Source organism: Lathamus discolor, chromosome 2 (genome assembly GCF_037157495.1).
Source record: "Lathamus discolor isolate bLatDis1 chromosome 2, bLatDis1.hap1, whole genome shotgun sequence".
NCBI lineage: Eukaryota > Metazoa > Chordata > Aves > Psittaciformes > Psittacidae > Lathamus > Lathamus discolor.
The window spans coordinates 12387330-12414434 of record NC_088885.1 but is presented as its reverse complement, the minus strand read 5'-3'; the positions used below and the strand labels follow the sequence as shown (position 1 = coordinate 12414434).

Here is a 27105-nt window from a genome sequence, read left to right as displayed (position 1 = left end):
ACCCATGTTTCACATCACATCTAACGCAGAGATAGGAATGCATTAGGAAATTTGCATCCATATACTTACATAAGCATAAAACAGAGGACATGGACTTCTCACTGTGAACCTATGCAACATGATGCAAAGGTGGGACCAGGCATCATACAAACACACCAAAGGCTAGTTTTAAACCAGGTAACGAGGCAGCAGTCATGATGAAACTGCTGGATGCAGAAACAGCCCTGCTCTAAATTTTGAGTTTACCAGTCTAAGGCTACTTGGGTGAGCGTTCAAGAGCTGCGATTGCATCTCTACTTTCCAGTGTAGATACATTATCTATTCATAAACTGTACTTTACATTGTCGGTAATACTTCAGGAACAGTCTTATTTTAAGCTACAGCTCACATCTCTCTAAAGTCCCCCTTTTTTTGGCTATATTGTCTTGCTATCCTCCAAGCAAGCCAAGCACAAATTACATCAAGCTTCCCTAATTTCTACTGTTCCTGTGAGATCTAAATTTTAGCCCTAGAGCTATCCAAATCTACTTCAAAATGAATTAATTTGAAATCCATGAAGCATTTCAGTGCTAACAGCAAATAATTTCGGATATTACTGTGAAGGTTAAATACAACCTTTTAATCCCAAAGTAATTTTGTTAAAAGGTATATAAAGACAAAATTATTCTTCCCTCCCCATCATGACCAAAACGATGTTATCGGCTTTGTCTGAAGCCATGCAATATATTTTGCATGCAGGGTAAAGCTGCAGCTCTTCACACAGCACCTTCTCAGTCTGCTGCAGACACCCCCAAAAAATACATTTGAAGGCAGGAACAGCAGGATCAACAGTGCAAGCTGCAGGTCACTGACAGCAGCAAGATTCACAGGCAGCTGCTTAAACGTAGGATGCTATTTAGCTAGTATCATTTGGGAAGGTATTATTTCATGAAGTCAAGCAAAAACTGGAAGTCATGTTACAACCTGCACCACGTGCAAACATGTTTATCTGGGGTAGCTCCTTGCACTTAACAAGTGATAGGAGAACAAGACACATAAAATGCTTCTTTGAGAAGTTACAATGCAAAGCCCAAATGATAATAAAATAAGGGAAAAAGCATTAAACTCTTCCTTTTTAGAAGGCTTTCTGACATCACTGAAGGTTCTAATAGATACAGTCTTTATATGGCCTAGTAAGAGACCAACCATGACGTTACTGAAAGCCACCAAGCCTGTCTATTTGCTAGAGATGTCCAAAGACTAATAGCAGATTGGAAACAAACATTCATGAGGATCAGAAAATTGGCAGTTTCAGCTGCTTACTGGGCTGCTTTTCTGGGCTCTACACAGTCGCACTAGAGGCACTCAAATTGCTCTGTATCCTTATGTCTCTCAGTAAATGGTGTAGAGCAGCATCAGAGAAACCTCAGATTTGAGCCTCTTTTTGTAGCAGGGAGATTTAAAGTATGCAATGCAACTCTACCTATTGTTACTTTGATGGGCACACTTGTAAGTTCTTACAAACACTAATCAGAACCAGTTATGGAGGAAACTGCACGTATCTGTGTAATTGTGCTGGGATAAAAACTCTCACAATGCAACAAGCAGTCTTGTTTTTATATAAATGCAGAGATATCGACATGTTCTGCACAACAGACATGAATTTGATTTTAAAAGATCATTTTCCTTTAAGTAGTATGACACTTAGTATATGGCTCTAATACCTGGAATGCTTGTTTTAGTGACCGCACATTGTGTTCTGCCTCCTCATGTAAAACAGAACGAAATGTACTGGTGTCCTGGGTTCAGCAGGAGCAGCCATTTTTTTGTCTCCTCGGTGGCTGGTGCAACGCTGTGTTTTTGATTTCTGGCCTGGGAACAGTGCTGATAACGCCAATGTTTTTATTTGCTGCTCAAATGTTTGGTCTGGCCAAGGACTTTCTGAGCCTCATGCTCTGCCAGGGAGGAGGGGAAGCCGGGAGGAAGCAGAGACAGGACACCTGACCCAAACTGACCAAAGAGGTATTCCATACCACAGCACGGCATGCCCAGGATGTAACAGAGAGGTACCCGGAAGGGCTGGTAGACTGCAGGGTTAGACGAGGTACAGGTCAGCGCTCAGTCGGGTGGGGTTGGGCGAGTTATCAGTTAGCTGGTGTTGAGGTGTTGTATTCTTTCCTCTTGTTATTTCCTTTACCGTTATTATCATTGGTGGTAGCAGCAGTGATTTGTGTTATACCTTAGTTACTAAACTGTTCTTATCTCAACCTGTGGGAGTTGCATTCTTTCTGATTCTCCTCTTCAACCCCTAAGGGGAAAGGCAAGAAGGGGGGGAGTGAGAGAGCGACTGCGTGATTTATGGCTGACTAAGTTTAAACCATGACAACCGGTCATGAGACTTTCCAATACTGGACAGTCAGGCAGTATAAAATAGTCGGAATCACTCATGATCATTCCAGTTCTACTTTTCCACTAGGCTTATGACAGCGTGGGAGAGATTTATAAGTGCTAGAAGCCATCAAGAGACTATTTGTCTTAACAAATCTCCACCCCTTCTGTCCTAGTTTTGTAGCATCCCACAGTGTCAACAGATGTCTGAGCAGAACAGACAAACCTTCATGACAGCCATTTCTTGTGCTGTTCAATGGCAAAGCGGTCTTGCTGTCTCTCTGAAAATGAGCATCACAGGAAGAATGCAACATTTACCTGCAAGTTGTAGTCCTGAAGAATTTTCACTAGCGAGTCTCTCAAGTTAGGAATCTCCATGCCTTCCTTAATGCGGTGGATCAACAGAATGGGATCAACGTGGGTTCCAATATTGTTCAATAAACCAGTAATAAAAGCTGTGAAAACCAAAAGGCAAAGAAATTAAGAAAAAAATCCAGCAAAATACCTGATTAAAGGATGCTTTGGTGACAAGATACAGGCTTTGGCAGATTCTGCACCAGTCCTCTGCTAAGAGATTAAGACTCTTACGTAGCATCCATATGTTTCTTGCAGCTGTATTTACCTAAATGCAGGCCTTTGGGTGAGAGCAGAAGATACAGTTTGGCAATTCACAGATCTTCCAGGGTATTTCAGATTAACAGAGGAACCAGCACAAACCCACAAGTAAACAATGCATTTGAATTCAATAAAAAGAGCACTTGAGCAAACAGAGCCAGAGAATTAACTATGTTATGTGACTGCTCCATTCCCAGGTCCAGGGTTTAAAACCAAATCCTCAACCACTTAACCCAACTCCAGCATGTTTCTAAACGTTGGTGAGAGTGACACAAAAGAAGTCTTCTGCTTTTTGACATGCACCTGAGTAAATGAAACACTGGAAGGATGAATCTCAAGACTCTGCTTTTCTTCAATATCCAAAATTGAGAGCATCAGCGGAGTTGCTCTACATACGGACAGATGAAACTGAGAGAATTCTATATACTTTGAATCCCTTTTGCTCTGAAGATGTCATTAATTGTAGCATTTCTCTAGTGACACCCTGCAGGTAAGTATGGACAACTTGAGAATGCCATTCTAAAGGACTTAACAGATTTTGGTTGCTTTTTCCTTTAAGAATTAGCATCCAAGGGATGAAGAGATACATTTTATGACAGTAATTCTACAAGACATTCAGTCCTTTGGAAAAGAAATCCCAAAAGAGACTCTAATGCCTTGGTTTCAAGCCCCTGAAGAGGCTGCAAAACTAATGGAGTGGAATAGTTAAAATAATTCTTTATTTTCTCAGTCCTATGATCTCCTCTGAATCTGCCTCCTGAAAAGCAAACTGATGTTGCTTATAAGATTCTGCCACTTTCTGATTTCATCTAAACTTAAACTTGAGTAGCTGTTCATATAACAGATGAAAGGCAAAATGCACTCATTATTACTGATTCACCTTTGTACCCCAGAAACAAACCAAATCAGTTATTCTACTGAGGTGTGGGCTCTTCAATTTCAGAATTTCAAAGGGAAGCAGCTGCAATAAGCAGACACACAACATCCTCATCAAGCCTGCAGACTGTGTCTTGATGCAGTCTAAAAATAAAGCCTCATTCTGCCAAATTAAAAGCACCATTCTTCCCTTGATTTGTCATTAAGGACATTAACTACGCAGAGCTTAGTCAAATGTTAAATCCTGAGTATTCATTTTGTAGTATGCCAACATGCTGCCTTACTGGAGGTTTTTATGCACAGTAGCACAGCTCCACAAACCAGAACACCTCCCTGGCCATCCATTAACACCTTCTCTAACATGCACGTGGATAATTCAATCCTTCAATTGCAATAGAATCATAGAATCATATAATCATAGAATAATTAGGGTTGGAAAGGACCTCAAGATCATCTAGTTCCAACCCCCCTGCCATGGACAGGGACACCTCTCACTAAACCATCCCACCCAGGGCTTTGTCCAACCTGGCCTTGAACACTGCCAGGGATGGAGCACTCACAACCTCCCTGGGCAACTGATTCCAGTGTCTCACCACCCTCACAGGAAAGAATTTCCTCCTTATCTCCAATTTAAACTTCCCCTGTTTAAGTTTTAACCCATTACCCCTTGTCCTGTCACTGCAGTCCCTGATGAAGAGTCCCTCCCCAGCATCCCTATAGGCCCCCTTCAGGTACTGGAAGGCTGCTATGAGGTCTCCATGCAGCTTTCTCTTCTCCAGGCTGAACAGCCCCAACTTCCTCAGCCTATCTTCATACGGGAGGTGCTCCAGTCCCCTGATCATCCTCATGGCCCTCCTCTGGCATTTCACACACAAAAAAATACATATGCAAAGCTCCTGAGAAACTATCCTGCTTACGTGGTTTGTCGATGGAATATAAAATGAGATCTTCCCAAAGTTCTCCATCATCTTGTTCCTTGGCAAACTCAATAGCTTTATCTACATCTTGCAACTCTTCCATTATCATCTTCAAGGCACTGCGGCTATTTCCCATTCTGCCTACAAGGAAAGAAATAAAGGAGTAAAGAGATCATAAAACCTAAATACTTAGCAATGTACAATGCTTTTAAGAAGCTTTCAACAGGAATTTTATAAGTGTGAAGCTGCTCAGACTCATTAAACCAAGAGCAAATCTAATCTAATCTGAAGCAGAAATGCAAAACCCAGAGCAACCAGTATAATCAGAACAACTGCTTGGAATGCTTTGCTGGACTGGGTCCTGGGGCCTGCTTAAGGATGCGCTGGGTCATACTAGGGGTTCTAAGCTGCAGCAACATCTAAAATAAGGGGGAGTGTGTGTACATGCATGCATTAAACATGACATTAAACACCCCCTTTCTGAGCCTGCACGGGCACTCTTAATTTGCAGTTCTAGCACAGCTTACACCCTTGGAAAATGAGAGGAGAGAGGAAGAACGAGTAGTAGAAATGCTGAAATATTCTTTAAATGAACCCATGTGTAAATCCAGCTCTGCTCTCAAACGCTCCACAAATAACTCTTCCTATTAAAACAAAGACCGATTAAAGAAAAGCTTTCCATTCTGCTCATGGGTCATGTCTGACATTCAGAGGTAGACTCCTTGGCCGGCTGCTGGAGTTAATTGCAGTTACTTTTATTAAAAAAAGAAAAGAGAAAACAAGACAGGAAATATAAGCAAATCTTCCACCTCACCAAAAGATAACACTAAGTTTGAGAGGTACTCAGAATAAAACACGTTTTATTTCTCCCCTCTCTTCAAACTGACAGTATTGGAGATTCTGAAACCCCAGAAAAACACCAAATCAGAAACATAATAACACAAAATATGGAGTTAAGACGTCATACGAATAAGCCAGTGGTTTTAGTTTCTAAATGCTGTTACTTGGCTGTACTGACTCCATACCAACTCTGACTTTGGGAAAGCATGTCAAATGGTATTAGGTAATACATCATACATTTTTTCTGCATAAGCTTTATGACAAGATTAAAAGGATCTTGTAATTTATCATACTGAGTGTTACTTACTCAGAAGATAGACTGTCTCTTCTACAAAGTTCCTCTGTTGGCAGATCTCAAGAGCCTTGAATTTGAGGGAAGGGAGGATGGAAAGAAAACACAGGGAACCACGTTACACAATATTTTATTGATCACAAACGCTGCAAGAGGCTTAAAGATATTTTTCAATGAAGTTGCATTACTCATTTTGATAGGAATAGAGCTCCCTTAATATGCACTGTCAGGTTCTCTGGCACTAATGAAGAGGAGAAACTCCATGGCACTTCCTTTGGTTTTTCTCCAAGATTAAATAAATCTGAAGACAGGACTGGAATTTCAGTCTGGATTATGCCAATGTCTATCTTTCAGCTTACTGGCAACTTCCTTCTTCTGCTTCCAAAAGCTGGTTAACCCAAATGCATTAAATTTATCTGCTGTCAAGACTTGCTTCCCGTGGGTGGACTCATGAGGTCTCTAGTGATGGAGGCCCGCTTAACATTCACTCACAACACAGGACTGCTGATCTCCTCAGGGCAACCAGAATGGTTTTGGGAAGCAGAGAGGGCCCTCCGAATTTTGTACCAGTGACCTCCAAGAAGACAATTAACCCAATGCAAATATGAAAGAATAAGGAGGAAGCATTTCTCAGAAATTTGGTTTAGAGCCCTGAGGGCTAAAAACCCTCATGAGTGGTTACAGAGTCTGTGCTGCTGAAAATCACTGACACAACTGCCAAAACTGCCAAACTGATTACCGACAACTTTTTACCAACTGAAAACTGGCAGGGCTGGTATGCCATAAATGATGCCAAGTCTGCTTCCAGTTTGGAAGCAGAAAGCAAACTCAAGATGCATGGCATTCCTGTAAGGACAACTATTCACCAGTAAAGGTTTTCATATTTGGAAATCAAAACTATAAACACTTAAGATACAGCTAAAGATGTAGGTAAGAATGAACTTCCCCTTCCATTCTCAAATTATTTCAGATGGGTTACTACAAAGATTAGAGATCTGGGCAACAAATTTGGGGGTAGAGGTAGGTGAATACCTACCCACTTGGGTACTTCAGGGGAATGAAGTTATGAATAATACTAATAAGTTATAAACACAACTGACAGCCTTTTTTATTCCCCACTCAGAAGTTGAACTACAACGTACCAAGTACTCAGTAGTTCGGCACGTTTCTTGGCTGTCATGCTCCCTCTAGAGGAAAACAGGGAACATGCATACTTCTCTTTCAGTTCATTTTGTAAAACATTTGCTGAACTGCACTTGAATAAAGTGCACTTTTAAAGAACAAGAATTATTTCTTCTTGCCAGGTTTATAATTTTTTTGAAGCCATAATAACCATGGCTTTTTGCAGCTCATACACTGCACTGGAATCTGCTTCACAGGAACTGAAAATATGGATCAAGGAGAAATTCTGGTCCCCCATTTCCTTAGAACACAGACTCCTATGTGGCAAAAAGTGTTACTATATGATATGTATGGTAAGAAGGGTAACTACAGAATTAGCAGTGACAGTAAATTCAAGTTTTATGTAGTGTTGGCATCTCTCTTCCTTAGCTTCTTATTGAAACATAACAACATTTTAATTCAACGTTACAATGACACTTTTTCTAACATCCTGTTTCCTCACTTTGCTTCTCACACCTTCCAAAGGTTCCTGGGTCTCTGACGTATTTTTCTCACAGCCCATAACTTCAGCAAAGCAGTGCCAGCAACATACTTGGATCATTTACACACAGCACTTTTCTGCACCATCCATCACTGAAGATAATTGGCTGGATCCGCAATTACTAAAACTAACTTGCAAAATCTACAAGAGAATCAGAGACTTACAAACAAATAAGCCGATAGTGTAGGCACAAGTCCCCTGAGACAACCGAGTTTTGTGCAAGTTGCAAACACCAAACCTGCAACCTTAACAAAAGTATTTTCCAGTGTTTCCCGCTGCTGCACAGTAAAGTTGGCAAGAGCATAAAAATGCCAAGAACAGTACTAGTTCTCTTTTGAGTATCAACCACATAAAATGCAATATTCAGCATTACATTTAAAACTACTGCAGCTGGTGTCACCATTATAGCTGCACGCAGAGAGCCATCCATTCACAGAGTCTGCTTTGCCTGGCCATTAACAGCAACCAATAACAAAAAACTGACCCAGCTAAAGAGGAAAAAATTAATTTCCATGCGATTTACTTTAATTCAAGAAGGGGGAAAAGTACCACGACTGCCCTTCACTTTATTTTATATTTCATTTCACAAGAGAAAAAAAGGAAAATATAAAAAGGTTAAAGAAGGTAGAAACATGGTTCTCTGTACAACCCCAAGTCTACTAGCAGAAGTACAAAGACAAAATACTTCTAGCTCTGCTACTTCAGTGACTGTTATACTGTGTATATGATTTGAAAGCAACTCTGGACCCTGGAATACAAAGCTAGAAAAACTCCAGTTATAGGTACTCAGTCTTCAAGATCTAGCACTGAGCAATCCTGGATTTGGCAAGATGATGGTTGATTTCTTGCAACCTGAACCTGCTGTTCAGCCAGGCCATGCACTGATTAGCAGACACACTGCAGGTATGCATCAAGTGTGAATTCAGAACTTCTCCATTTAATATCCCCACTATTTCCTGCCCTGTGAGCAGAGAGAGGAAGGTCTCAGCTATCAGCCAGCTCTGCACACCAGGCTCCTGCGGGTGATGGTCGCACACTCAAAGGATCCCTTCTTTTAGCAGTAGAGGGCAGTACCAGACACAGTTACAAACACATGACAAGCTATAAACACAAATATCGAGGACCTTTGTTTAGGTTTTGGGCTTACCTTCTCTAGCGGACAGTGTGTGCTGTCTCTGAGAAACGGCAGTAAGTTTGGACGGTCGTATTCAGCATAAAGGCTGATCTGTTTCTCGTGATATCGCTGGCCTTTATGGTGGTCTCTTTTGAAAAGCTTGTGCAAATACTAGGAATCAAAAATGGCAATCAGAACTCAAAGCCATTGATACAGATTATACAATATTATCTGTTCTCCACTAATAAAAACTCCTCCTGATTTCTTCAGGGATGTGCTAACACATACTAGAAGGTACAGGGATTAAATCCTCACACAGAAGTACTTTTATCACAGCAATCTCCGAAACCAGCTCTGTAAAACAGGTTTTCAGCAAGACTTAAGTAACTGTCCTTTAACCTTCAAGGAAACTACTGGCTGATGAATTTTATGGAAAACCCTGGAGAAGTATGTCAAATTAAACATTTTGGTTATCTAGATAAGTTTGACCATTACAGATAACTACAGACCAAAGTTTTACCACAAAGTGTTTTAACCAAAGCACCTTGAAGTACAGATCCTGTGGCAAAGCTCCTTCCTTCCTTAGATGAGCACAGGAAAGCTTTGAGAGTTAATTCTGAGGGTCACTTTCTTTTCAAAGGGAAGTATGCTTCACACTTTGAAATTGATGCATCCCTTCCACAAACTGACCTTCAGTCATCTTCCCAAAGCTGTTGGCTATGGGCTGCACACTTGATTTGCTTCCTATAATCAGGTCTCTAACACATAAACCAGATCAATGCCCTGAGCCCCACCTATACACAGTAGCAAGTTACACTTCCCTCTCTGAATCAGCCCAAGCCCAGGGTTACACCTTACACATTCCACTGATAGCCCATTCAAACCAAAGAGGTGCTTTTGGAATAGCAATGTGGAGCCTTACACTGATATTGTAATTCTGCACAAACAAGAACAATCCTGCAGCATATGGGAGTTACAGCTCTAGAAAGACAAGCAGTTCCCTGCTTCAACAGATCAGCAAAATGTGCTTCAGTTGCTCCCAACACCATTTTTGTGTAAGGAAAGAGGAGGGAAACAAGCAAGAATTAATTGCACAGAGAACACAAGTGTCTGCAATGCGATAAGGAGTACCTCACAGCGTGTTAACAATAAGCAGAGTGTGATCAACTACTCACAAGTTCACATTTTAAAACTATTTTACTGTTGTAAAAGCACTAGGCCATGTTAAGAAATAGGTTAGCATCAGTAGCCGCTTTGGCTCTGATGATTTATGATAATTCAGTGCCATGTGCACTTCGACAGGAAGACCATATTTGTAAAACACATGCCCAGCAAAGAGTTTATTCAGCTCAACAAATACTTACAACATGCTGTAGCTCAGGCCTGTTTTCTAATTCTTCAACAACTCTGTCAATCTGAAATCAAACAAATAAACACCAATGGATCAGCAAACCTGTGACAAACATCACATGCACTGAGTCTGAAAGGAGGGTAGGTAATAAAAACAAACAGTGGACTGCCAAGCCACAGACTTGATGTACTCACAGAAATTTTATCTTCATTATCCAAAAGCATGTCTACTGCTTTCTAAAGTAAAGAGAAAGAACTCAGTTAATACAAAAGCACACACATCTTCTCACATTCTATATGGCATTATGCTTGTTCACTGATGGGTATCAGATAGATACTGCAGGCCTACTCTTTTCAGCAACAGTAATTCAGAGAGCACTTTGCATAACATCAGCATGCCCCAACAGCACAGCATTACAGGAGAGCACATCATGTATTCTTCCAGAATACCTCTCCTAAAGTTTCCATGCTAACAGCAGTCTATTGGGCACTTCTACTGCAGTTGAAGCATGCCCACTGAATCATGGATCATAGAAGGCCACTGCCAAATGATACAGAAATACTATTTATCCCATGGCCAAACAGAACTGCAGGGTGATGGCTGTACAGGAAACAAGCAGCTTGTTTTACAACCGGATTCCTCTAAACTATCTGCACACTGATAGAGTAACACAAGCAGAAAACACCACGGTGGCCACCAGGATTCCAATTCTGCTTCCTCTTACAAGAAGTTTTGCTTCAAGCTCAAAAAATACAAAGCCACAGATTCCTGATACAATTTACTCTGTTTAATAAAAAAAGAATTATACTCTTTTTTTCCCCATGTAGTTTAGAATGGCCATACCAATCATCTTTGGTAGACATGGCTCCACATTTTAGCTCCAGTGCCTGAACAACCAGCATCGCACTGAAAAAAGAGCATGTCTACCTGGTTTCCCCGCCAAGGATCATAGCAAATACTATCTGATGAGGTTTTATAGCCAGTTGGGAAGACAGAACATAGAATTCAGTATAAAATGCACACTTACTCGTTATTTGAATTTAGGTTAATAATCTTGCAAACTTTCAGAAGCAGACTGACTGCAGTCAAGGATGCGTGGAAGGCACATTTAATATATGCCTCATAATAAATGCACTACCTCCTTTCTTTAGCTTATTAACAGCATTACTTTATTAAGAATACAGAAAGAATATCATGGTGAAAGTTTACTTGAGAATCACAATGATCTCAGACGTGGCACTCTTCTCACAGCGAGCGACGTTCAAACGGAAATACAAAGAAATTACTTTGCATTCTAGGCAAACGTTTTCTTCCTTACCTCAGAATGTATCCAGACACAGGAAACACACTCTCTGCCTCAACACCACGTTTAGCTCATTTATTTTTAATCCATTGAACTATCTCTAGTGGAAAAAGAATATAAAAATCATTAGGATGACCATACCTCTGAATCAAAATCCATGAGTAGGACAATTTTGTCTCGGATAGAACTGAAAAGATTGTGCTTGTGGATCAACTGGAAGACGTCCTTGTGCCTCAGAGTCAAGTAAATTTCAAGGGCTCTGCCATAGCGCTGGTCGTAAGTATACCTGATAGAAAACAATGTTGTAATACATGTGATCTTACATATCTTAAGTGTAGGAACATCACTCATAAAGGAAAATTTAAATCTAGGATGTAAAGCTGTTTAGGATGCTACTTGATTTGATAATTATCTAAAGAGTTGCTGTGACTCATTTCTGTTAAAGGGAAATAAAACACTGGGCAACATTACTTTCAACTGTTTATATCAGCTACCACATTTGTGTTCTGATCAGTGGTTCTTTCTCTGCATTTTTGTTTCCCCATTTTCAAACCACAGGGGAAGCCACACAAAATGCTAGCTTTTCTGCTTTTGGAAACTAATTGGAACTCTCTTCAGAGCTAAAAAACATTGTTTTCTTAACACCTGGGGACAGACTGCAACACAGTAATAGACAGTCACCTCACTTTCTTCAGAGAAGTGGTATGAAAGGAACTGATGCTGATCAGGCTGAGAAAACCAAACAGCTTTAACCTGGTACAAAGGAGCCTAGAACCAGATCAGTTTTGGCATTTTCCAGTCCCATATTTCCAGCCACACAGTAAACCTAAATACACTACTTGTGAAATTGTGGGAGAAAAAAAACCCACTATTTGATTTTCCTGTGGGCAATTCTGAAATGCACACTTCACAAAAGAGGCTTCCTATTTGAATGCTAGCTATTTGCTTTGGAAAGAGGAGCAGCATATCCAATCACATACTGAACTCTTTGCTTTCATACTCAGCATACACTTTATCAAGAAGGGGAAAAACAGGCAAGCTGTGCAATCAGCAGAGTGGAGTTGAGAGAAAGCTGATACTCTGTAGGCATATTTCTGCTAAAGAGAGCTAGGCAAATATTTATCAAGTACAGCACACTATTTCAAGCTTACTTTTTGCAACAGGAGTTTAAAACCATACTCACAATTCTGCAAGCGTTCGTAGCAAAGTCCTGTTCTGTGGATCTTTCTTCAGGTGATCCACTACAGCTTGAACTATGATTGTGTTGTTGTACAGATCTCCAGGCCACTCTTTTATCAGGGTTGCAAACCCCTAAAAGTGTAAGAGATTGTAACAGAAATAGAAAGAACTGCCTAAGGAACAATTCAAAACATCAAAGCTTCAGCTAAGCCCCTGAGATGACACCTGCTGGCTTCACCTCTAAGCCACTTTTATGTGCCCACAGATGTGCATAGTGCAGAACACTGATTTTCCTTCTTAGGGCAATGTTATTAAGATTCATGAAGCTGATTCTCTTTCGGGTGCTATGGGCTTTGTGCAGCACTTCAACCACTTACGCTACATTAAACAAACTAAAATAACAGTATTTCTAAGTGATAATAGAGGAAGTATTTGAGTGCTCTGAAGAACATTCTACTTATTCTCTTTAAAACAACCCAAAATTCATCTTTTTGATCTTTTCATTATTGTGGAACTGTCCATCAGTAAATATTGGAATACAACAGAGAATTTGCTGTTAGAATTCTACACTGCTGAGGGTGTTTGGGTGGCAGTAACTATTACACGTGCCCATGTCAGGCTACAGTACCTCGTAGTCACTCTCCAAGAACTCATGCAGGACCATTTCATAGATCAGAGGTTTCAAAACTGGGTCCCGTCTGGGCAAGTAACGACTAATTGCCTATAGGAACGAAGAGAACAAAGCGTCAGAAGGGGAACGACATGTAACGTCCTGGTACACTGATGACAGGAAAAGAGAATTATGAAGCAAAAACCCAAAGCTATGAGCATAACATGGCTCTTGGTAAATGCTCTGGAAACGCTGCTTATTTATATTTGTAAGCAGTACCCTGATGCTATTTACTTTAGGATTGCACACACTGCAAATGCATTACTTACCTGAAAGTATTTTCATTGGAAAGGTAGGTGGTAAGAAACTAGTTAGAATGGAAGCAGCAGCCGTTGCACTAAGAGAAGTCTGATTATTTCCTGCTAGTCATTTAGAAAACAAAGCCCATAAAAGATCCCTCAAAAGAAGAAAGTTTTCAGAATCCATTTTGTCCACTCTCAGTCCTGTATCTTGTACAATGGTATCAGCATTCATTAGCTGACAACTGTGTACTTTTGATTTACGTCTTCCTGTGGGGTGACTACATGTGATGCAGGGTTCCTTTTTGCCAGCTATTTTTACATACCCAAATGAAAACTAATCTGAGAACACACATCTGCATGGAAAAGGTGAAGAAGGTGTGTGATCTGTTGCTCTATAGGGGGTGTTAAGGAACTGCATTCTGGCAGGCAAGAGACAAGAACCTGCCAGAATAAATCAGCTCATATGCTGGAATTTCAGCACAGCATCTTATTAGCACTATTATTCCACACAACTAGAGGCCAAGATTATTACCTGCCAAAGTAAACCCGATTGCTGCCAGCTGTGTTGGGACTTTGGGGTTTGTAGCTGAAGGCCCAACACTGAAGAAATTCCTCCAAATACTCAAGAGATGTTGCCTGTTGCCCACTAATGGCACATGGTACAGAAGCATCTTGTTAGTGAAGTTGCTTGAACAAAGCAAGAAAAATAACGCCTCACTACATCTTTATTTTTGGGGGTTTTGCAGTTTTAGAGATAACACTGGGTATCCACAACAAATTCTCCTGGTATTTAAATCAAACCAGTTGCTCCAGTTACCTATTTTATTCAAGTCGGCCATCTGTGGGAAACAGGAGGTAAAAATAAAAGACCAATAAAAAAAAAGCATTGTTAATGACTTTGCAAAAATCAGAAGTTCATTGCCCACAGGAGTCCTCTTCTCTCCCCATGATGTTCGAGCTTGGCCAGTCTCTGAAACACAGCGCACTGCCAACATCAGCTGCCACCATCTGTCACGGAATTTAACAGCTAACTCAGGGCACGGCTGTGCCAGGTGCCCTAGGGAATCATATTCCTGACCCCCCATAAAAAAAGCCTCTTCTGACCATAAAGCAAGCAAGCCGGACAGCATCTGAAGACTTGAAGGCAGAGGGCACTTTCCAAGGGCTGTTTTCATTCCTGCTTTCTACCCTCCTGCTACCTCCTAAACGAACAGCCTCATCCAACACGCTTTGCTGCAGCTCTTGGCTGCAGCTTGGCCGCACAGCGAGCTGTGGAGCAGTGCAGCTGCCTTGTTGCATGGGGGCCAGGCTGCCTTGGGAAGGAAATCTCTCCTGCCTCAAGTCCCACTGCTTGAAGCAAAAGCACAACCACCTCCTGCAGTATGGCTCCCATGCTCAGGAAAGACTGAGAAGCACCCGAGTTATTTTTAAGCCTAGGCACAAAGGTGAACCAGGACCCATGCTGGTGGCTACATGCTCTGTCCATTTGATTTCTAAGCAGTAGTTAAGGAATGAGAACAGACAAAAAGCTCCAGAACCCAGATGCCTTTGTATCAATTCCTGAATCATGCGGCCAAAGTGACTTTAAATAAAGATATTATACACACAAATACTTTCTTCCTTTATTTCTTCTGAAGGCCTGCCTTCAGACTTCTGATCAGTAGGTATAAGGACAGGGCATACACAACAAAACTCGTATAAAAGTTGCCATGAGATCGCTTAAACCACCTCACCAATAAGCCCGAATGACAATAATTTATTCCTCAGAGGATACCTATGAGATGAAAGGGGCTGTCTGGATAATGCTACTGTATGCCACACTCAACAGAGACAGGTAAAGTCTTTCATGTGTCCTCTAGCCAACATTTTGGGTATTAAAGCATTACTGCTGCTGGCTGATCAACCCGCACCCCTGCTGAAAGTCACTGCTGTCGCAGCAGAGTCAACAGAATGGAACATATCCCTTGTGCCATACACAAGAGTGTGGCATCTTCCTTTGAATCCACCTTCCTTAACTGTATGAGCTGCGACATTGGACTTTACACTGCAGTAACTTAGGGACAAGCACGTAACTCCATGAACCCACTGCTGCTGGAGGAGAGGCGCAGATCACTGCAAGGCTCTAAAATTTGGAAACTGCCATAAAAAGGTTTTCTAGAGGACATTCACTGATGACACAAGGGACATCAAGCAACCAAAACGCAGCCTCTGGCAGCCAAACAGTAACTTCCAGTACAGAACACTCAAAAAGCTCCTAAACCCACAAGCAAGACACTCACCCCACAGGCTCTGACACTGGGGTGTCACTAGTTAACCCCTCTGCAGAAAGGAAAGTTTAAACCTTTAGTTTTACCACCACCTTAGTTACTGTCAAATCACATTAGATTGGAAACATCAGATTTCAGGCAACCACTTATATGCACTGCAAATTCTTTAGGAAAATTCCCTTTCAAAATACACTGTGTCTCCAAATCCCAAATGATGTCCGCACATCAGGGCTTAAAACCATGACAGCTCCGTTAGACTATGGTGTTTAATACCCCAGTGGTTAAGTAAACAGGTAAAAACTGCAAATAGCACCCAAGTGACCCCAAGCATTACAAGAACCTCTTCATTTTGATCTGGCTTAACCTAGTTCGTCCTTTATGATATTCAGGTATCTTAAGGAACTTAGGAAAAGTTATTATGTGATTGAAATAGTAAAATAAGGAAAGCATCTTCTAGAACTGTAGCTTGAAGCTGAATATTATAATGGATTCATCTTATGCTTTTCTAAGTCCACTTTCAAGGGGCTGAAAACAACCAACTGTTTAGAAAGGTAGTAATTTAACAGAGATGTTTTTGCAGTAAACCTGCAAATATTTTTATATTTTCCGGTCTGCTGGATGATATAAGTGGAGACAAGAAAATATCCATTCCAGACAGCTGCATCCAACGAACAAAGTAAACCCAAAAGGACTAGGAAGCAGTGTATAAAAATTTCACCTGTACCTGCACTCGAGTCCTTTATTGGATTGAAATAGAGAGACAGAAATATGAGATTTCATCTTCCAAGGTGGCAAAGAGTGCACCAAATCACTAAGAACTCACACAAAAGGCAAGGCAGTTCTTGCACTGGAGTGGCTCTAAAATAAAAGCTAGATATCCTGAAACACCTAATGCTGAAACACTTTAGCTCTTTGAACGGAATTAAACAGCTCAAAACCAGCAAGGGATGCATGCTGTGAGATCTTAATAATATGTCCTTTTTGGCTCATTGAGTTTGAATAGGAAGACATAAAATTCAGAAATAAATGTACATGTGTTACCAAAGGGAGTGTGCATAATGTTTTCTACTGGTTTGGCAGTGACAATGCTATAGCCTTATGTCCTGGGCAATTTATTAACTGAGAAACTCACATTAAATGTGTACTGTTCTGGTACCTGGCTCGTGACCAGGGAAAACACAGGACAGAACAGGTTGCTCTTTCCTGCCACCATTTCTAGCACACAGCATAGGTTTTCCCTGCTGCTTTGCAGTTTAACTATTCTTTAACACTTAAAGCTGTGGCTTTGTTACAAGGAGCTTGGATTTTCTGGAAAGGCTGGCACCCACCCTCTTATTTTCCTTAAGAGTCAGGGTAGGATTTTTTAAAACGCTAGAAGACAGTGAAGAGCAAATGGAAAAGATGCATTTAACTGTCAGCATCTTTGCAATTAAAGGCCTTGAGGATGGGTCTTTCACTTAGGGGCTGTCAACAAGTTAAAAATAGGTAGCTGAGTACCTGGATGTGCTACGCCTCCAACTCTTGTTTTGATGCATGTTAACATATCAACATCAATCTGAAAGACAACTGAACAACTAGAGATCTGGGTCAGGAACTTCAAAGGCAGCAGTGAAACCATGGCTACCACAATGGGGCCATGAAATGACATCCTTTACACACTTAGTCAAAACACAGGGGAAGTACAGCATGCCAATGACTTGAGTCCAGAGACAGAAATTAACTTACCTTAAGCTGACCTATTTCTTTAAACTTGTAAACTTCAAATTCCCAGAGTTCTGTGTTTTTGCCAAGAATTTTTTGGCACTTTCTGGAAGGAAGATGAAAAGGGGAGAGAACAAAAGTAAGTACGTAGAATAATACAAATGTGAAGCACGATTGCGAGGGATCCTCTTTCCTCTTTCTTCTCCCTATCAAGATACTTTCAAAGGTGACTTAGTTTGACAACCCTTGCTTCAAGCAGAGTATGCTAGGTACTCCTCCTTTCAGATCTTAATTTTTGCTGCGTCCAAGAAGACTAAACAACTTACTATGCATTCATCCCTATTGATTACTGATTTATATTAAACATTAGGAAGAAATCCTTCTACATGAGGGCAGTGAGGCACTGGCACAGGGTGCCCAGAGAAGCTGGGGCTGCCCCATCCCTGGCAGTGTCCAAGGCCAGGTTGGATGGGTCTTGGAGCAACCTGCTCCAGTGGAAGGTGTTGCTGCACTTAAAAAGATATGCCTACATACATGAAAACACAAATCTTAAGTAATTTCTGATCCCTATTTTAGATACCCATATTTGACATTTTTCTTTACATTACATCCACATAACCACACATTGTTTTCTGATGGTCTTACAGGCCAATGACACACTAGTAAACTGAATTAATCCAAAGAAAACCTCAATTTTGAAAATCTAGCATGACTTGGAAAGACCAAGGGTGACTTCCAAAAATATGTGTATCCCAATACTAGTCAAACTTTAGAGTAACTTTTGGGTCACTGAAGGCAAGCAAATATAGGGCACAGAAATACATCTGTATGTACTGAAAGTCTGGAACGCACAGAAAATCAACATCACTAAATACTTCAGAATGAACAATTTGCTTCACACAGACACGCTTCAGCCAGCAAAGAAATTCATTAATAATAATAAGTTACCGAGCAGCCAGGTCATACTCTCCTTTCTCCATGAGGTGATTTATATAGGCTAAGCCAATGTCCTAAAAGGTATAAGAATAGAGAGTTAGTTGTAAAAGCTTGGAAGTCTACTACTTAACCGCTACAATAACTACCATTCCAACTGTGTGCACTGCTGCAGGCCCTAAATGGATACCCCAAGTTCTCCTTTAGATGTAGGGCCCAGAGAACAGTCAACACAAAATACCTGCATAGACTGCTCATGGGTGCAATTTAAGATACTCGTTTAAGTCACTCTCATCATCTCACTGATGCTGGGAAGACCGTGTCACCTCTACATATTAATGACTGTTCCAAACACACAGCTGATGGCTCAGTGCTCACATTAGTTATATCAAAAAGAAAACCACCACCCACTGTATGAGACACTTTGTCAACACCAAGTTAGCAGGTGGGAAAAATACTGGTTGAGAACGTAAATCCTAGTGCTGCTCCATAAAGTAAAGGAATTACCAAGAACTGAGCAAGATTATTACATATTATTGCATACTAAATTCCCCTTCTCAGAAGTTTATCACACAGTTTTTAAAAAATAATAAAAAAAATCATGCATATACACCAAATTTTAGGATTTCATTTCACTTTAGGAACCACCTTCGTATTTTCAGCTTCACCATTCGCAAGAGTGAAGATCTCTGGCAGCCTCCTTCTCCTGTGGGCCAGCTCCCCAGTGAGCAGAGAAGACAGTATACGGAAAGGAGCTGGAGATCTGTGGTTGCTGAGGACCCTTGCATGCTGCTCAAGTGGTGTAAAGGAACAGTGATGATCACTGCAACCTAAAATATCCCCAGGACCATCAGACTGTCAGTGTGGTGTCACTGGTCTAACTGCTGCTGGGCAGCGAGAGCATGAGTTGGTTTAAATCCCTGTACCACTAATCCTTCACTTAAGGCTCAATGTCAACATCTCTTTCCTCAACACATTCCATGGGTTTTGCATTAGAGACCAAACACTCAACAACTCTGCTTGTATATACCCACACTGAATTTCATCCTAGCAGAACTAATCTCTGCAAACCAGGAGAAAAGCTTTTTTGATTTTAACTAATGAATTGCCAGGACCTCCTTTCACATCTTTCACAAGGGCCACAGAACAGCTAAATCATACAAACTCTGTGATTGGTGATGCCATGCCATTAGGTTTTGATTCAACTTCTGGACTACACAAAAAGAAGAGAGTTTCTAAGACATACTGATACAGTGTGCATATTTTAGCAGTAATCTGGCTAAAATCTAAACGCATTTAACACTCTGTACTTAAATAAAAACTTCCATTCAAAGAAGCAGCAGTATTAATGAAATTCCAACATGTTCACATCGAGGTCAATTTAAACAAAGACCTAAAAAAGAGCTAAAACGAGCAATGCCCTTGTGACTATTAAGTTATCCCCCCCTCTTGCCTTAAACATCAATACCCTTTGTTGCTCTGAGAAGGGACTATAAAGCATAGGAAATAACTATACAAGGGAAAAGGAGCTTAACTATGTAAAGTAGTAAGAATTGCAAAGCAACATGAGAGAGCTGTATGTGAAACTGCAACTGAATTTCAATAACATTTAAAAGGTCTTTGGATTGCACCTTTTAAACTCCTGCCAAAACCCTGCCACATGCACAAGGTAGAAGTTAAAGAGAAATATGTCACCCCTACCCAATCTCTAATACTGAAATACTGCATTACTTGAAACAACAGCAAACCTAATACAAAAGTAAAAGCAAACAAAAACCCTATCAGCAATCAAGAGTGGAATTCTCTTATTTTTAATGTCAACGGCACCTTCCTAAAAGCCAGATCCTTTCGTGTTTCACATATTAACGTTCCTGTTGTGCAGCTGAAACCAAGAAATCGAATGCTAGTTGAAGTATGCCTAACAGCTATTGTCTCAAGTGATACAGAACAGGGAATGTGTTTGTAGCATCTCACAGCATTCTAAAAGAAATCAGGTATTTTGTTTTGAATAGAAGTTTTGAGACTTACCAAAATCTTGTGCTTTTTTATAGTTTTCTGACTGATCTCAGCTGCCATCAAAGCTTCCTATGTTCAGAAAGCAGAAAACAGATACAAGCCAAATACACCAACTTTCAATACAGAAAGCTCTAGAACTGCATAAATCAACTATATTTCAGAGCAGCGTGTTTGAAGCACTAGAATTTTTAATGCCATGGTTGGATGAACAGCTTTGAATCCATTCTCCAACAAAAGCAGTCAACCAAAGAGAAAACTACTTTTGTTTCCATCTGGGTTCACTCCACATTACTATATTAGGATCAAATCGCAAGATTACAATGAAACAGACAATGCAATCGCATTGGATCATTTTCAAATGAGAACCCTTCGCTACCAAAACCTGTGAAAATCATCACAAAGGGGGTGGGAGAAGGCTACCTTTCACTTCTCCAGCCCCAAAGTCTCCTCCAGTCAGAATGATTTATGTTTAAGTGTGCCATTCTTCTGCTTCTTTCAAATGTACAGAAACAAAGCTGGCACTTTGACAAACAGAATGAAAGCTTTTAACATACATGGTAACACACAAGCTATCTACTACCTTGACTGGCTTTCATAAAGGCACACGCACAGCTGTCAGCTGGAAATTACTGGAGTCTTCAGGGACCAAATGCTGTGATTTACATAAACTGCAAAACTGCACTCATCATCTGAGTTTGCTATTGAGATGCAAAAGCATCCACATGGATTTAAACAAATACGCATGAAGAATATCATGTTTGCATTAACAAAAGGAACACGTGCTGAATGCCTTTTCCATGTGTATTTTCTTTTTCTTATACTGGGTGCCCAACAAATACCATGGAAATAAGAATTTGCAAGTTACTTTATGCACCATAACAAGCGCTCTAAGTCATTCACTGCAGGAAATCAGAGGCCAGAACACTGGGTGCATGCTGGTATCATCTGTAAGAATTTATTATTGGTTTAGATGTTTAGATATACATGCTTAAACAAAGCAATATTTAAGCAGCCAAATACTGAGCTGCTTTTTCCAAGGGAGTTGTACACCCTTGGTTTTTAATATTGACTCTGCTTTCTTCTAACACTACTTTCAGCACCAATACCTACAGTTTGAGCCCATATTATTTTACTTGTAAGAGCTTCAATACTGAAGGTAAGTAACATGGAGCAGAGCACAGTATCCTAACACAACCTTTTTGTTCTATAGTAGAAGCAATATAGAATGGCAAAAACCTAATATTGTCCACCAAGTCCATTTCCCTTCTCTAACCCACATAGTTCATTAGTTAACTGCTCTGCTGCTTTAAAGCCAAAACCCAGCTTTAATAATTTTCAGTGACAGCTAATACGTTTCACATCTGATGCCAAGAGCAGTATCCGCAGCATGTAATTCAGCTACCTCACTTGGGTGCAATTCAGATGAGCTGTTTCAGTTGGAAGACTAACTCTCCAGAGAGATGGAGAGTCAATTCCCACCTTTTACAAGCATTTAGTCAACGACTGTAGGAACAAACTATCCAATCCAAATAACCTAGCAAAGTTCTTCATCCCACTCCAATTTCCAAACCATTAAAGCCTGAAGGAAAGAATGCTGTAAAGATTACTTCGTATTTCTTCTTTTCAAGAAGCCAGTCAATGTGGTCATCTTGGTCCCGCTCTTTAGCCACAACCACATCTCTTGGGCTGATGATATAAAAGAGTGATTCCCCTTCCGAATGCTCTGCAAATGCATACATAGTTTTATTTTTATTATTATTAGTAGTAGTATTTTCCTTAAGTAAACCCCTGCTTTTTAGTACACCCTTGAGGGGAATTTTAAAAGAGGAGATGCAAGGAAGAGAGCAAAGCTGCTCCTGCAAAACATGCCTGTTGGGAAGCTGTATTCCCCAATAAATTAAAACTGGTTTAAATGGCAAAATATCTTAGGAAAAAAAAAAATCACTACAGCTTATTGCAAATTCTGATTCATCCACTATGTGTAAACTTTACGATGGTTTAGAACACATTATTATACTTTTAGAGGACTATTACACTACATAGCCTGCAATAAACTCATCCTCCCCATCAAGGTCAAGGCCATCAAAAGCATAAATGATAGATGCCATAACCCCTGGGGACACAGCACATCATTACAGCAATGCATTTGCAATGCTATAAGTTAAGGTTATATGTATAATGCATTTGCTTATACCATAAGCCTTTATTTTTGAGAAAACTGGAAGTAAAAATGCACTTCAAGGTAAAATCAAACACAGAAGATGACTGTTCAGAATAGTTACTATTTCCACAGAAGCCATGAAGAAACACCATCAGCAATTTGTAGGTACAGAAAACAAAACCACCCCCTATCCTTTATCTGTATCTCTATATACATACAAATACACTACTGAACTGGCAATTCACAAAATGATGCTTGTTTTAAAGCCATCAAATATTTAGACTTCTCAGATTAGCTAGAATATTCATTAAGCATAAAAGTACAACTGTGGACATCAGTGTTCTGCTTAGGGATAGGTATAAAGAAATTCCAATTCTATTGATAGTAGCTGACATGTTCGCAGGTCAGGAGATATACTGTTTCTTGCGGCTTAAGGGCACTGATGTACACAAAGAGGCCTGCCAAGCCTATGATTCGAAGTATGCCACCAGAGAAGATGTTTAAACATCAGATTCATGGTTTTTAAAAGCCAGAAATAACACAGGCTATATAATCTTCACCAAGGAATCCTGCATCAGCTTTGCCATGCATCTTTCTAAACTACAACACATGTATCAGAAAACCATCCCATCTTATTTAAAAGACTCTGGCTTAGTCTCTCTGCCTGTTAGGTTATTAAACCTACCTTTGAGGCTGAACTTGCCAATCTCCTATTGAAAACATCCTTTCTTCTCAATACATTTTACCATTCTGGGGTCTACTATATGCCAACAGCTTTGTCAGTACAGGGAAGCTAAATATCAGTGTGCCCCTTTTAAGCTGATCCAGGTGCATCTTACATTTGAAATGACATTTATTCCCTCTTTATCTCTAAAGCAGCTTTTCCAGATGCTGTACCACTCATTTCACTATTCCTGAAGCCCTTTGTGTTCAAAGAGACACAAGAATTCATATGGATCACATGTTCAATACATCTCTATTAAAGATGTTGCTTCCCACAATACTGGACATTACATGAGATCTTTATTTCTGCCTTCCCCAGTATGTTTGACACAATAGACAGTTTTACAAATCATGATTTTAAACACATACGTTTGTTTTCTTTCATGTAACTGTTTCTATTGGATTTCCACTTGACACTTCTGTGTTAAAAGCAGTTTGAGGCAGTTATTCAAGGAGATGACATAAAAATGAAAAAGGAGGCTCAGTTCTCCCAAATCAGGTCTTTTTTAACCAAGTTATGAAAATAAAACAAAACATTATTAAGAGCACCTACCTAAATGATAATCTCTACATTCATTTTCCTGAAATCCTCGTACTGTTAGGGCATCAGAAGAGATCTCTTCACAGGACTCTGGTAGGGGTTGTACGATATCCAGTCTAGGCCTTGCACAACACTCCACTTCCTAGAAAAATGCCAACATCTTAGTTGCATCTCCATGATTTACCTTAGCAATGCCAACTGATGGTCACCTACAAACAAGGCTGAAATTCAGCAGCTCAAAACATTCCCCAAGGTCCATTACATTGCACTGGGTACTCAGCTGTGAACCATACAAGCTGCGAAGTTGTGCTCAGAGTAGCTGTAATCATGTCTGAAACACAGAGTTATTCCTAATGTTCGCTTGCCTCCCTTGAACAGAGGCAAGGAGAAGGAGGCTTAGACATGACACAGGTCTAACCTTTCGCCTGAGGTTGCTCACTATTTTTCTGCTCTTGGTCATGGAAGTTTTCAGGGCTATCACAGATGATCATCAACCATTGCCTTCAACAAGCAACAGTACAATTTCAGACAAAATCTCAGCTGGGTTCAGGCCCTGAAGGACAGAGCTCTAAAAATCAATGATATTCTGGTACCGAGAGGAACTTGGGCTCTTTCAGCTCATGTTTAACTTTGCACTTTTAAGGGTCCAGAAGCAGTAGGGAAAAAATAATCTGAGAATAATCCAAAGCTCCCTGCTACACTGACGAATTTTCAGGAGGGTTATGGTAAGATGATATCATGCACTTTCATCTTCAATCCAAGGAAAACTGTTGTCTTCAATGAGATGGAGTTTTAATTAAGTCAAGGTACAAAACAATCCCTTATTTCATACTTCTGAATGTGAATTATAAGAGAATACAGAATGGAAGAGCAAGGAGACATACAAAGCGGATTTACATGGCTCTAGCCTACCCACTCATCAGCAGCACCACTTAGGTCTTTTCTCAATTCAACTGTTCTAGTGCAAGTGGGGGGAAAGGAGGGGAAGGAAGAAAAAAAAAATAAAGAAAAATATCAAAGCAAGCCAGGAGTTCAATTCTCTTCCAATCTGTAACAAGCAGGAAGCTGCCATTTGAAAGCTGTGAAATCAAGCATAGGCAGAACAGCATTCCTCACAACCCAACAGCATTTGTAGCAAGCAGCACTTCTGCTGCAAGCTCAGGCTCCACAGAGCCAAGACACTAACAGCGGGGTTCCCACCACACCAGAGCACAGACACGGTGTCAGGGAGGAGAGTGCCTGTTTCCTTGCAGAGGACTGAGGAGTCCAGAATTCTGCTAGTTAACAACAAATACATGGAAAAAAAAAGAATCTTTCTCCTATGTTTTATTACCGTTGTATCACCTGAAATTCTCTTTTCATCTTTCTTTCTTGAAGCAGCCAGAGTGACTTGAACCTTTATCAGCCACTACCTTATTTACACTAGTTTCCTTCCCATGCTGCTACTTCATTAACAGCAGCTTCCCAATTTCCCTGCTTCTTGCATTTCAATGCACTTTTTCCTCCCCCCAACCCTCACCCATTTGTTTGCCTCCTTTTCTTTCACAGACTCTCCTCACACTCAAGGGCCACTATACTGGCTCTCTCGGGAAACACTGCTGTGACATTATTTTTCTCCTTAATATAAATAAAGAAATAATACTATGACATCCTGCAGCAGAGCTAGAAGCAAACCCTATTGATTTCCACAGGCTCAAGCATTTGTTTGAAGCTACAGCATTTCATTGCCTAGCAACTTGTGCACCCAGTTGCTTAAGGTTACTATGGTGATGGTTGCCCAACGCAGACATACTATCAAAGAGATGATCAAGAGCATCTGCCATTCTCACATTGCAACTTCAAGGATTTCCTCCACTGCCTCGCCTTTTATTTGGCAATATGAAATAAATGTTGGAGACAGACACGGTGCTCACCCGCGTGCAGTCAGAATGGCTGACATGAATTCTAATTTCTATCTATCTACACACATATTGGGGTGAACACAACTAAAGGTCTTGGAAGCAAGAGAGACCATGATGCCACTTGCCCGCAGTCATGCATCCCTCCCAGCCACAGTGACTGTTACTGCTTGAGTTGATCATAGTTGATCAAAGTTGATCAATTAGGTTGGAAAAGACCTTAAAGATTGTCAAGTCCAACAGTTACCCCTGCCAGGTCCAGCTTCATGACTCTCACTTCTAAGATGCAAGTGTCAGAAAGCCCCTCCTATGGTATATGTAGAAAGAGATTCTACATCTCCTTTGGCGCAGAAATAGCAGAAAGAAAGAGAGAAAAGGAGAGAGAAGGTGGGGTGGGAATCTAACAAGGACTATCTAGAGGAAATCTTCTCTGCCTTCTGCAAGAAACAGAGGAACCCAGACAGGTCTTCTGAAAGGTAAGTACATTAGCCTTCAACATGACCTGCACTGACTATTTCATAGGTCAGAGAAGTTTTGAGCACTGTTCACTATCAGCACATAACAATTCCTTTCACAGATAATCAGATCTGTGTGACTGGTTTCAGGCCCAACTCACAGCTTAGTGCTGTGCAGAAACTCTACCATAAAAACAAGTACCGTTTTGTCGGAAATCTCCTTTACGTATGAGAGGACAACGAGCTGGTCACAGAGAGGTGCGAGTCCACTGATATAGAATTCTGTGTCAAACTGGAAAACTGAAACACAGGAAAGACAACAGACTGTTACACAAATGAATGAGTACGAACTGCTCCCTAAGAAAAAACACACAACTTATTTTCAGTGGCAATCAACAGCATGCAGTAGTACTTCAGAGAAATGAAGCCTCAGTACATAACAAACCTACAGACTTCCCAGTTGGATCAGCAAGATGAAAAGTTATACTTAACAGACTAAATTCCACTAAAACTTGCAAGAAAAATATGCCTGTGCTCCAGGACATGGTACAGATGAAACATGTGAAATGAATGGTCACCCTGATTTTCAGTAATCACATTGAAAAAAAGGAAACAAAACCAAAGCCAAACTCATAAAATAGGCAATAAATAGAACAATTTCATTTGTTTGCATATTTGCAATGAGTTCATGTGGCCATATGAGAATCACATCTGCAGCATCTATTGGTATGATATATGAAAACACAGAGATCATTATTTATTTATCATCACTCTAAACATCACAGGAAGATTTACAGATACCTTTGTTATAAAGAAAACACGTGGTTAAATAGTGTCTTCTCTTGTGCACAAAACTTCAAATGTAATTTCCTAAAACTGGTCTTGAAATTGAGCCTGAATACATGTATTCATGTGACTATTTTGAGAAAGAGAAAGGGAGCTGAACTGGATTTACAAAAAACCTCATTAAAGCAAACCCCT

General features: G+C 40.4%; 1 protein-coding gene across 2 annotated transcripts in view; it reads right to left on the bottom strand.

The window, feature by feature from the left end:
- The window catches only part of VPS41 (VPS41 subunit of HOPS complex), a 98263-nt gene that overhangs the window by 9940 nt on the left and 61218 nt on the right, over positions 1 to 27105 (bottom strand). For both annotated transcript variants that reach the window (XM_065665739.1, XM_065665740.1), the window contains exons 11-25: positions 26327 to 26424; positions 23784 to 23913; positions 21954 to 22069; positions 20359 to 20415; positions 18346 to 18407; positions 17422 to 17503; positions 13146 to 13238; positions 12522 to 12649; positions 11480 to 11624; positions 10230 to 10271; positions 10049 to 10099; positions 8718 to 8855; positions 5923 to 5977; positions 4776 to 4916; positions 2686 to 2822 (exon numbers count right to left, since the gene is read on the bottom strand). In XM_065665739.1, coding sequence (XP_065521811.1) covers positions 2686 to 2822; positions 4776 to 4916; positions 5923 to 5977; positions 8718 to 8855; positions 10049 to 10099; positions 10230 to 10271; positions 11480 to 11624; positions 12522 to 12649; positions 13146 to 13238; positions 17422 to 17503; positions 18346 to 18407; positions 20359 to 20415; positions 21954 to 22069; positions 23784 to 23913; positions 26327 to 26424 — 1475 coding nt within the window. The remainder of the gene's footprint in view (positions 1 to 2685; positions 2823 to 4775; positions 4917 to 5922; positions 5978 to 8717; positions 8856 to 10048; positions 10100 to 10229; positions 10272 to 11479; positions 11625 to 12521; positions 12650 to 13145; positions 13239 to 17421; positions 17504 to 18345; positions 18408 to 20358; positions 20416 to 21953; positions 22070 to 23783; positions 23914 to 26326; positions 26425 to 27105) is intronic.